At 45.0% G+C, this 12180-nt stretch overlaps 1 protein-coding gene across 1 annotated transcript in view; it reads right to left on the bottom strand.

The window, feature by feature from the left end:
• Positions 1-7550: 7550 nt before the first annotated feature.
• LOC122940809 overlaps positions 7551-12180 on the bottom strand; it is a 44220-nt gene continuing 39590 nt past the window's right edge. The window contains exon 10 of the mRNA XM_044297580.1: positions 7551-9526. Within this exon, the coding sequence (XP_044153515.1) occupies positions 9322-9526 (205 nt within the window). The 3' untranslated portion in view covers positions 7551-9321. The remainder of the gene's footprint in view (positions 9527-12180) is intronic.

The following is a 12180-nucleotide window of genomic DNA, read 5'->3' as shown; positions in this document are numbered from 1 at the left end:
GGAGTGCCGAAGGTTGCTGATCCCTGTATTAGAGAGTAGTGAAAAGCTTTGTAGAAGAAATGCAGCCTCACAATGTTATGGGAACAGCAGTCGGATGAATTGATTATGCATCATGCTGCGAATCATTAGGCAAACAAGGCTGGAGGTGACCGAGCACAAGAAACGTGACGTGCTCTGCAGGATAAATCACTCCGTGCTGATTATAGTATCTGACCTCCAACATCCTGCCAATTTTCTATTCTTACCACCACGGACTCCACCAGATTTGTGAATATGAAGCTGAACAAACTAAAGAAATTAACTAATCAGTGTCATTAACTTGACATGTAGGGCACCGGATTATTCTGGATTATTGGACACTCATAGCAAAACAAATCAAAATTACTTAACACCAGAAGGGGGATGCGTTGAAAAAGATCTTTGCCCTAGGTTTTATATATGTTCCCCTTTTTGTGTAAATGTGGTTTTCGATAGAAACAGGAACTCAGACTTTACTTTTAAAAAATAAAAAATTAATAAATGGCCAGCTTTTTATAAATAACTAGCTGATGACCCGGCGTTGCTCGGGTATTTATTTATTGCAGTTTTCTGCTAAATAACAGTGACTTTCACAATGGCCGCCCCTTTAACAGTGACCGCCCCTTTAACAGTGACTTTCACAATGGCCGCCCCTTTAACAGTGACTTTCACGGTGGCTGTCCCTTTAACAGTGACTTTCATGGTGGCCGTTCCTTTAACAAAGGATTTTAACAGTGACTTTGACAGTGAACTCCACAGCGCCCATCCGTTTAATAGTGGCCCTTGCCCCCCACGCTTGTAGCAGTGTAGTTGTACCGTCATACGTCATATGACTGAATATTTCAGGACATGCAAACTGCTAAAAACCTGTTATCGGTTGGTATGGCAATCTGGAGTAGGACCTGTGAGCTTCTATTGGCTGATAAGGGACATGTGACCATGTGTATGGCAGTTAGGATTTAAGTGAAAGACTTGCAGGCTTGTATTGGCTAATATCTTGGGAACGGTACATCCTAGAGAGCTGAGACCCCCGCAAGATTTCTTTCCAGGTAGCAAGGGATGTGTATACCAAGTTTCGTTGAAATGGATGGTTGCGTTTTTGAGTTTTCGCAGAACATACACACATCTATGTGTTTTTTATTTTTATATTTATATATATAAATAAAAAGCCACATTTATTGTCTTCCAGAATATATAAAAAACGCTGCATAAAAATAAACATGACATATATTGTAGTCTCGGTCCCTCTATGAGCAGATGGCGCATAGCTCACTCACCCCTGTAAAGTGAATACGTTCCACAGCGGTAATTAATAGAATATCTCGTTGATACAAGCTTCAGTTATACAGTTTTTTATTGTTTTGCCTTAGGATCAGTGGGGACATTAAGCGTGTCCAAATGTATTGATTGTATAGTTTCCACAAAGACGTCAGACGCGCAGTAGCAGTCACGTGTACTTGCAGTCACTATTTGGTATACTTAGCAGGTAATGCGGTTAATATGCGCTGTACTTAGATATTGCGATGATCTGCTTACCAAACTTGACGCATTCTTTAAAGGCTCGCACATACGTGACTTTGATCGAGTTGTAAAGAGTTTGTTGTCTTGTCGATGTATGTGCTGGTGCCGGCACATGCGAACTGGTGACTTTATAACGCTATCTTTATTCCTTGGCTTCAGAATTCATATCTTTATGAAGTCTGAAGCCAGAACAAGTGGCAACTATACAATCAACGCATTTGGACACACCTAATGTCCCCACTGATCCTATGGCAAAATAATCAAAAACTGTATAACTGAAGCTTGTATCAACGAGATATTCTATTCATTACTGCGGTGGAACGTATTCACTTTACAGGGGTGAGTGAGCTATGCGCCATCTGCTCATAGAGGGGCCGAGACTACAGTACATGTCATGTTTATTTTTATGTAGTGTTTTTTATATATTCTGGAAGACAATAAATGTGGCTTTATTATTTATAAAAAGTCGGCCATTTATTAATTATTCTATCAAGCAGCTAAGTGGGACAGCAGGCCGTGCTATTTTACAGTGAGCTCCCTTTCTGGAGATGATTTGTTAAGATAGGAAATAATCTTAAAAGGGCTAGCAGAGTACTAGATGTTACAACAAGAACTTTTAGACACTTGCAGGAGTGGCTCGAGGCGTAACCAAGAAGGCAGCAAACAGTTTGTCTCAGCTCGATAGGATATGCCATCAATGTCAGATAGGTGCGGGTCTTGGCTCCCGTGCGGTGGACTCGCTGCATTCTTAGTATCTCCTGTACCTACCAGATTGAGCCTGATAAAGGTCCATGGTTGATGTAAACGTTGCCAAATCTGGATCTCTGATACATGCCGATAACCATTTCGCTTTTGCTATATGGATTAACCCTTTGGTGATCTAATAAAATGTAACTCACTCTGCATCAAACATTGTGCCGTAAAATTGTTCTCTACTATCCTGAGGACAGGTCATCAATATCAAAATCTCAGAGAACCCCTTTCAGAATCAACCACTGAACAAGTCGTGTGCTGTGGCTTTTGATCTAGAACTGTAATGGTAATACGCTGTAGACTTTCACATTCTAAGAAACACCATTCCCATTTGTTTAGGGTCTGGACTAGGGATCGACCGATATTGATTTTTTTTTTTTTTTTTTTTTAGGGCCGATACCGATAATTTGTGAACTTTCAGGCCGATAGCTGATAATTTATACCGATATTCTGGGAATTTTCATTTTTGAAAAAAAAAAAAATTCCCACAAGTCTGCTGAAAATTTATGTTTATTGTTAATGTGTATTTTTTTTTTTTGTAAATCTTTCTTTTTCATTTATACTTAATATTTTGGTGTTTTTATAACTTTTTTTTTTTACTAACTTTTAGCCCCCCTTAGGGACTAGAACCCTTGTCCTATTCACCCTGATAGATCTCTATCAGGGTGAATAGGAGCTCACACAGCAGCATGGAGCTTACCATGGCATCCAGGGCTTCAATAGCGTCCTGGCTGCCATGGTAACCGATCGGAGCCCCAGCATTACACTGCTGGGGCTCCGATCGGAGGAGCAGGGAAGAGGGGATCCTGTGGAGGGGCACACTGCGCCACCAATGTTTTTAATACTGGGGTTGGGGGGGGGGGGGCCCTATGCGCCACCACTGCTTAATACTGGGGGGGGGAGGGGGGGCACACTGCACCACCAATGTCTAATACTGGGGGGCGCACTGCACCACCAATGAAGCTTAATCTCTTATTTATTCATATACAGGAGGCGGGAACTGGCTGCAGTATCACATAGCCGGCTCCCGACCTCTATGAGCAGTTGCTGCGATCCTCGGCACCTGAGGAGTTAACTACCGCAGATCGCAGCTACAGCTCATAGAGGCCGGGAGCCGGCTATGTGATCCTGCAGCTCCCGCCTCCTGTATATGAATAAACGAGAGATTAAGCTTCATTGGTGGCGCAGTGGCCATAGCTCCTCCTCTTGTCCCCTGTCCTTTCATTGGCGGCAGCAGCACAGGGGGAGGAGACACTGCTCCTTCTCCCCTGTGCTGCTGCTGCTGCTGAGGGAACACGGAGAGCGCTGACAGCAGCGCGATCTGTGTTCTCCATACGCTATCAGAATATCGGCAAAATAAATGCTGATACCGATAGCGTTCAAAATCCTGAATATCGGCCGATAATATCGGTAAATCCGATAATCGGACGATCCCTAGTCTGGACAGCTTTTTCCAGGCAACTGCATGAAGTGCCATTAAAGTCAGTACCTGTTAATGTGTCCTCCCAGGAAAAAAAAGGGAGTGGAGCCGACGTGAGAAGTGAAATCGTTAATTTCTAACGATAATTTGTTTTCCCTTAGTCCTAACAGCAGCACACTAATTTTCCCACCCTAAGGGAAAACAAATTATTGTTAGAAATTAACGATTCCCTTACATCCTACCAGCAGCACAGATGGGGAGATAGCAAGAAGAATCCCCTAGGGAGGGTCCTCATGCCTGGCAGAAGTAAGAACTGTCTGCCCGAAGGCCGAAAACTCTGCTACCTTAGCATCTATTCTATAATGAGAGATGAAGGTTGATTCAGAGCTCCAGGAAGTCGCCTTATAGATCAGCTCTAAGGGGAGAAGGCTTCTCTCCGCAACAGAGGTTGCAACGGCCCTAGTAGAATGGGCCCTCACAAACTCCAGAGGATCTAAAGATTGGGACATAAAAGCCTCCCTGATGGCTTTTCTGACCAATCGACTAATAGTAGCTTTAGATGCTTTACGGTCTTTAGACTTACCGGCAAACAGGATGACGTGTTTCTCATCTATCCTGAACTCCCTGGATCTTTCCACATAGACCTGAAGGCATCTCGAGATGTCCAGTGGATGTCTAACTGGAGCATCGGAGGAGGAGGCAGAGAATAAACACAGGTAGAGAGATTACCTGGTTAACATTTTGAAAAGTTGGAACCTTAGGTCTGAAATAAGGTAGAAATTTCAGAAGGACTCTGTCCTGTAAAAAAAATGATATATGGATGCATTGCAGAAAAAGCTTGCAGCTCAGAGATTCTCTTGGCTGAGGTTATAGCTAGAAGAAAGACCACTTTAAGAGTTAAGAATTTAAAGTTTGCCTCCTCCAAAGGTTCAAAGGGGGGAGATGCTAACCCCTTGAGAACTACTGATGGGTCCCATTGGGGAACAGGTTTCAGTATTGTAGGCTTCAATCTTTCAGCTCCCTTAAGGAAGCGTTTGATGAGCGGGTCCCGAGAGTATGGTCTGTTGAGACAGGCCAAGATGGCAAAGACTTGAACCTTCAGGGTAGATAGGGAGAGACCTTTATCTAGTCCATCCTGAAGGAACTGTAATATCGCCGGAAGGGGCGGATCTGCAGATGCCACCTGGTTGGAACTACACCATGACGTGAAGATCCTCATAATCCGGGAGTAGGCCTTCTTCGTAGACTCTGCTCTGGAATGCAACGGGGTTCTCAGGACCGACTCAGAGAGCCCTCCCACTCTGGGAAGGGACTGATCAACCTCCAGGCTGTCATGTTGAATCTGTGCAGATATGAGTGTCCCACGACACCAGGGTCCCCGGCTCATCTGAATGAGCTGCGTAAACCAGGATCTCCTGGGCCAAAATGGTATGATGGCTATTACCGAGGCCTGATCCTGACGGATATTCATCAATACCCTCGGTATCATGGAAAAAGGAGGGAAGATGTAAGCCAGCCTGAACTTCCACGGTATCGTCGGAGCGTCTATCGCCAGGGGGTTGTCCTCCCTGTATAGGGAACAGAACCTCTGCACCTTGGCGTTGAACCTGGTTGCCATGAGATCCACCTCTGGCATGCCCCATCTGTGGACTGCCTGCCTGAAGATCTCCGGATGTAGTGACCACTCCATGGTCGGTAATCCACGACTTAGGCGATCCGCAATGATGTTGAGTGAGCCTCGGATGCGAGTGGCAGATAGATGGGATAGGTTCAGCTCTGCCCACCGCAGAATTACCCCGATCTCTGAAAGAAGGGGTAAGCATCTTGTGCCTCCCTGCTTGTTTATATAAACCACCGCAGTCATGTTGTCTGACTGGACTTTCACTGCCTTGCCCCGGATCTGAGGGGCGAAGTGGAGGAGGGCTAGCCGGATAGCGCGCATCTCACGGAGGTTCGAAGAAAGATGCCGCTCCTGAGGAGACCAAGATCCCCGAACTGGGGATCCGTCTAAATGGGCGCCCCAGCCTACAAGGGACGCGTCTGTTGTCAATATGAGCCAATCTGGTTGGGTCATAGACTTTCCCACTGGCAGATGGAACCACCATCTGAGGGAATTCCGGGTTTGGTTGGATAGGGAGCACAGGGAATCTAGCCCCGCAGGGCTGCCGTTCCATTTGTCTAAGACCTCCAATTGAAGAGGACGGAGGTGCCATAAAGCCCAAGGGACTGCATCCGCAGCCATGAGCCCCAGCATCTTCATGAGACTCCGGATGGAGACTCAACGTGGGACAGAAAGGATCCTCGCCAGGTCCTGAATCCGCGCTCTTCTTTCTGGCATCAACTGGAGGGACATCTCCAGAGAGTCGACCACGAATCCTAAGTAATGGATTGAAGTCGATGGGCTCACATTCTACTTCTGCCAGTTGATGATCCAGCCTAGGCAGAGCAGAAAGGAAATTGCGACATGAAGATGATGGGTAAGTATTGGAACTGAAGAGGCTAGAAGAAACCAATCGTCAAAGTAGGGAACAATGGTCAGTCCCTGAAGTCTCAGAGCTGCCACCACCGAGGAGTCTGAAATTTCCTGGGCCCATACATGTTTGAAGTGGGAAAGACGTCCCCCCACGGGAAGCTGGGGGAGGGGTACAGGAAAATCCAGAGGCGTAACGACAGGGGCAGCAGGGTTTAACCAAGAGCCTCTGAGAGGCCCATAGTCAGGAGTGTTTTGCCTCCTTGGTGGGTTTGCGGGAGCATCTCGAGGATCTTCGAGACTGCCCCGCCCCCCCCCCCCCAATCTCTACGTGCCCTGGCCTGCTATCTGGATCTGCCTCCGCGATCTTGCCTGCCACAACCCCGAAAGGGCTGTTGGGGAAGATTCTTCCCTTTCTTATCGGAGAGTCCCTCCATGATCTTGTCTAATTCCGAACCGAACAGGCGGTCCGGCTCGAAGGGGAACCCACACAAATTGTATTTAGAAGCGTTATCAGCATTCCAGGGTTTCAGCCATAAAGGTCTTCGGGCAGCCGACACTAGCACCCCAATCGTCTATATATAATTTAGGTTTAAAATAACCTAATATTATCTTTATATTTAATAATAATAAAAAGAAATGCCCCCCCTGTGAAATGCTCCAGCTGGCAGCAGGAGAAAGCGCCACAGGCCGGGAAGGGAGAAACCGGAAGCAACGTCGCCGCCGGCCGCGCGTTACCTCCGGTCATGGCGGCGCCCATGCCCCGCCGGCATCGGAGTGCCGGGAGAGAGCGCGGCACCAAAAAATGGTACCGCACTACCCCCAAGTAAGCCGTAGGACCAGAGGTAGGTCTGATGGGGGGAAAAGAAAGAGTGCAACAATAAGCGCAGACAGCAAAGAAAAAAGGAGACAAATGGGGGGAAAAAAGAAAGAAACCCCCATTAAAAATACAGCCTCCTGCTCCCCCAAAAAGAGGGGGGAGCACCTCACTAGTCCACCTGTCCAAAGGACAGAAAAAAACATGGTGGGCTGGGGGGTGATCCCCATCCTTTATGGGAGCTGGAGTTTGTTCATTGGTTCTTTTGGGCTCATTAAAATTCCGCCGGTCCTACCAGTCCACAGGGGGCAGGTAACCTCATCTGTGCTGCTGGTAGGACATAAGGGAACCACACTTTCCTAGAGCCATGGCCACGTGGTTCTAGCAACTCTCAGGTCTCACAGTGGTTGGCGGCCCACTTATCAGACACTGGTGGTACATCCTAGCAATAGACGGTCATTTCAAAATGCCACCACTGAATATAAGAAGACAAAAACATAATATACACACACAAAAAAAAACAAAAAAACAACACTACACACATAGGAAGCACAACACAGGCACGCAGTTTAATAGCCAATAAGATAATACAGTGAAAAGTGCATTCAACTCAGCACATTCTGCAGTATGATCTCCATCTTATGAAAAGAAAGACTGTAAAGGCTATGGGCACCTTCGGGGCAATTTTTTATTGCATTTATTTATTTTGGGCTAAAAAACAAAAAAAAAAAAAATTGTAGTGAAGGCAATTTTCTTACCAGAGACTGTATTTGTGATCCTCAGCTGTGTCATGTGACCAACATTCTGACATTCCAAATAACACAGCATCTAAAGTGTGGACAGGAGGCCAGTTTTTCTATGCTTTCCTATGAGAACCTCAATGTCGGTCTTAAAAGGAATGAATAGAGAAGTAACGGACTTCTTGTCCTGTGTCAGTTGGAGATCAGTCTTGGTCACATGACACAGCTGAGGTTCAGAAGGAAAGTTATAACTCACAAATACTACCTTTCTAACAGGTCAGAGAATAAAAAAATCTGTGGGAGTGCTTCTTTAAACATTTTCTGAAGTTTTTCAGATACATGCAGTTAAACATCAGTCTATTTGCAGACTATCCCTCCTGAGTTCCGTCAGCTGATGGCTCAGGTGAAGCCTCATCTCTGATCTTCTGACCTCAAACACTCATTTTGATAAGAGTTTAGGTATAATGAATGTTTAGATCAGACTTCACCTTAGCCATCAGCTAACAGAACTCAGGAGGGACAGTCTGCAAATAGACTGATTTTTAACCGCATGTATCACAAACTGTTAAAAATATTTAATAAAGACCAACTGAAAAAAATTATTTTTATCCCAAAATGAAATCATAAAAAAATTGCCCCCAAAGGGGTACATAGCCTTTAAGTCCTTAAAAGGTAAATGATAAATTACATATACTTAATGGATATGCCCCAAACATTCAAAAACATTATCTGCTTGTAAACTATGAATAAGAGTATTGTAACTCTCCTACATACTATGGATATAGAGACACCATACAACGTACAAAAATATTAAAAAGGGGTTGTCCAACCCAAAAAAAAAACTATTTTAGGGATGGCCCTGAAAAGTAATGAATGGGGGGAAAAAATGCTACTCACCTGTTCACTGCTACTCCGTTCCATCCCTGAGGCTCCTGTCTCCACTCCTTACAGTTGCTGGTGGACTGGAAATGTGATGTCTCACCTGTGGTTAAGTGCACTGCTGCAGCCATTCACCAGCTCAGCGCTGATGTGTCCCCAATCGGCACGGCAGCCGTGATCACCACTGTGGATGAGATGCGAAATGTCCGGTCCACCAGTGACGGGAAGGAGCGGAGACGGAAGCCTTGGCGCTGGAACAGGACAGCAATGGATAAAACTGCTTTTGGGGCCAGACAGCCGAAGTCATGGAAATGCAGACTTTGTAATTCGATCTTTCCAGTTCGGTGACCAGCAGCATCCTGCTCATAGGGATAATGGCTTCCTACACTGTGACGACCATTAAGTAACACGTAAACAGTAATAAAATGGTCATAAAAAGAGAATATTACAAGACTCTTGAATCAATATCTTTTAGTTACAGTATACCCCTAATTATCTCTAATGACGTATATAAAAAAAAAAAAAAAAAAAAAAGCACCCTATAGGAAAAGATAGTGGGGGGGAAGGAAGGAAAAAAAAAAAAAAAAAAGACAAAAAAGAAGGATCATACACTACGTCTGACACTGGGACATTTTACAAATGGAAGTACAAGAACTCTTTACAACTACTGACATGTAGCTCCAAACTAGAAAATAGTTAGATTTCAGGTAAATCGGCTCCTTCGCAGAAAGCTGGTGGCATCCTGTGATGGAGGTAACATCTCGCGCGGATCTCTGTTGTCATAGCCTGGCAGTCCTCTGGCATTCTCTGCTGGTTGTCCTGACTTCATAAGAGAAGGGTATGGAGCGAATCTGTTGACTCCTCTAAGTGAGTCTTCAGAAGGATTCATCTTTCTTGCTTCAAAAGATCTTAGGAGGGAAAATAAGAAAGTGTCCATTTAAGTGGTCAAGATAGCGGTCAGACAAACAGCAATTTCAAGGGGTTGGGTCACAAAGCATATTCTACTTTTTTCAAACCAGCACCTGGATCTGAATACTTGTGTAATAGCATGTAATTAAAAATTTAGTATAGACAGCGAGTTATTCAATAAAATGTATCTGTATAGTGCCACCTGTTTGTTCTCTTCATTATTTTTTTTGTCCATCTGACTGAACTGGTCGAGCATGCTCAGTTTAGATCTTCAACTGCCACCAGCCATATGTTCTCTTAGAAGCTGTGCCAGTTACAGGGAGAGAGCTGCAGCAGAAAGGACATGTCCCCTGAGCTGCCAGCCTGAAGATAATCTAGCAGAGCAATTGGAGCAATGCATGTGGAGATCTCTGCATCTATGGGAGGTACAGGGCTGGTCCTTGCTTTCTTAGAAAGGTATTGTCTTTTTTTTTTTATTTCAAAACAATAATTTACCATACAAAATAAAACAAAGGCTGGTATTGAAAGGTATTGTCTTGTACTATATAATGTACGATTTTATTTTTTTATTTTCATGGCATGAATTATAAGAGTTAGAGAGAATAGAGAAGCTATAATGCGTGGCTTCCACTTGGGCATCCCTGGCACAACCTCACACTACGCTGTCACCCTTTTATTTTAATCATCACTAGGTAATATTACATGAATGTTAAGCCGCCCACAGCTTTGCAGGGTGGTATCCGTTGATGACCAGGGGCAGTTTCAGCAGCCATTAGATGAATGTCGAGGCAGCTTCCCTTTGAGAAGGCGTTGTCCAGGTGTGAAGAAGTGCAACTGCACACTGGTCGAGACAACCACAGAGGCAATTGTCCAAGGTCCAGCAAGTATCATACAAGGGTCCTACTAAATCAAACTTACCTGTACATGAGATCTGGTGGGCGTCAGATGGTTGCCTCAGCCACTGTCCTGCTCAGCGTGTATGATTGGCCGGGACAGTATGCCTGGACAACAGCTTAAATCAGGGATGCCCAACCTGGGGCCCTCCAGCTGTTGCAAAACTACAATTCCCAGCATGCAAGCACAGCCTATAGCTATGAGGGCATGCTGGAAGTTGCAGTTTTGGCAACAGCTGGAGGGCTGCAGGTTGAGCATCCCTGCCCTAAATCCTATAAAACCAATTCTAAGTATATATGGTGATAATTTACCCAACCCGCTATACACATGCGCGCTCAGTTGAGCATTCATGTGTTCTGACAAAGTTGGGCGTGCCCCCATAGACATCAGATAGCTGACAGGCGGGTTAGCTCTGTGCCATAATCTATTTTTATTGTTACTTACTCCCTGGATTTATTTTTCTTTAGATTTACCTCATTTGCAGTTCTCTCTTATCCCCCATGTTTGAATCCTACTTCCTGGTTTGTCATGTGACTGCTGTCCGATCAGGTCTTAGGGCAGTGAGATGTGTCCTGACATCAGCAGATCACGTGACGCTAACCACGCCCCTTGTTCGTACCAGTAATGCTTCCTACGAGGCTCCAATGCAGGACGTAACCTACAGCAACTGAATATGTAAACGATTTGCCCCGGGGTGCAATGCTAAGCTAATAACTTTATAATAAGGTAGTTTTTAGAAATGGTGGTATTTAGGATAAGGGATGTAACAGCGATATCTGTTGGGTGGGATACATTAATATTAGTGGCACAGCCCCTTTAATGTGTATGGCCAGTTTTCAGGGACCTACCTTCCATGGAGGCAGACTGCTATGGGGCCCTGGTGGAGGGCGGCATGGTGCTCACCTTTTCCCGACATGAAAAGACTGCATTTTCAAGTAACCACCGCTGGATGGAGCTCAGTGCAAAAATACTTTTACAATTTCCATTGCAGTCAATGGTAACTGTATAAATTCCTATGCACTGAGCTCCCCTAGTGGTGGCTACAAGCAGTTTTATAATTCACTGTAAGGGAAACAAGAGGCAGAGATCTGTATGGAGGAGATTTATCAATGTGTTTATGGCAGTTGTCTGGTGTAAATACATTAAGAAATTTGATGTTGAGAATGAGCGCCATATTTATGAAGCAGCGATTCAACATTTTCCAACATAGAAGTCGGATGAAGTGCGTGAGAAGGAGAGCAATTTTATTACTTTTTTAAATTAAAGTTTCTTCCACAATCCTGGGAATTGTGCTTTTGCATTCCCTATTACCTGGGAGTGTTTGATGCAAACTGGGAAACTAGGTGGGGCGGAAGGAGCTGAGATCTGTGTACGCCCCTGCCAGCTTTAGATGTGTAAATTAGGGGTTGACTAGGTGAAGCTGGACTCACAGGACTGCACCAGACCCATGTTAATAGTAGGAACTCACATTCATCCTTTCCATAATAAAAAGGTATTTAGAGGGTCATTTACTAAACTAAAATACACCTAAATTAGGCGCCGCTACCTGCAACTTCGCCCTGCTCACTCCAGGTCTAAAAGTTGTGGGTGTTGCGTGCGTGGGGAAGGGGATGGGCAGGCAAGCCCATCTCATTCATCAATTTCTACTTTTGTTTTAGGAGTAGAAATTGGTCTAAGGCTGGTTTCACACGGGCAGTGCAGGAAAATATGCGGGTGCGTTGCAGGAACATGCGCGATTTTTAAGCGCAAGTGCAAAACA

This window comes from Bufo gargarizans, chromosome 6 (genome assembly GCF_014858855.1).
Source record: "Bufo gargarizans isolate SCDJY-AF-19 chromosome 6, ASM1485885v1, whole genome shotgun sequence".
NCBI classification, from domain to species: domain Eukaryota; kingdom Metazoa; phylum Chordata; class Amphibia; order Anura; family Bufonidae; genus Bufo; species Bufo gargarizans.
Note: the sequence above shows the minus strand (reverse complement) of the source record. Positions and strands in the feature narration are given on the sequence as shown.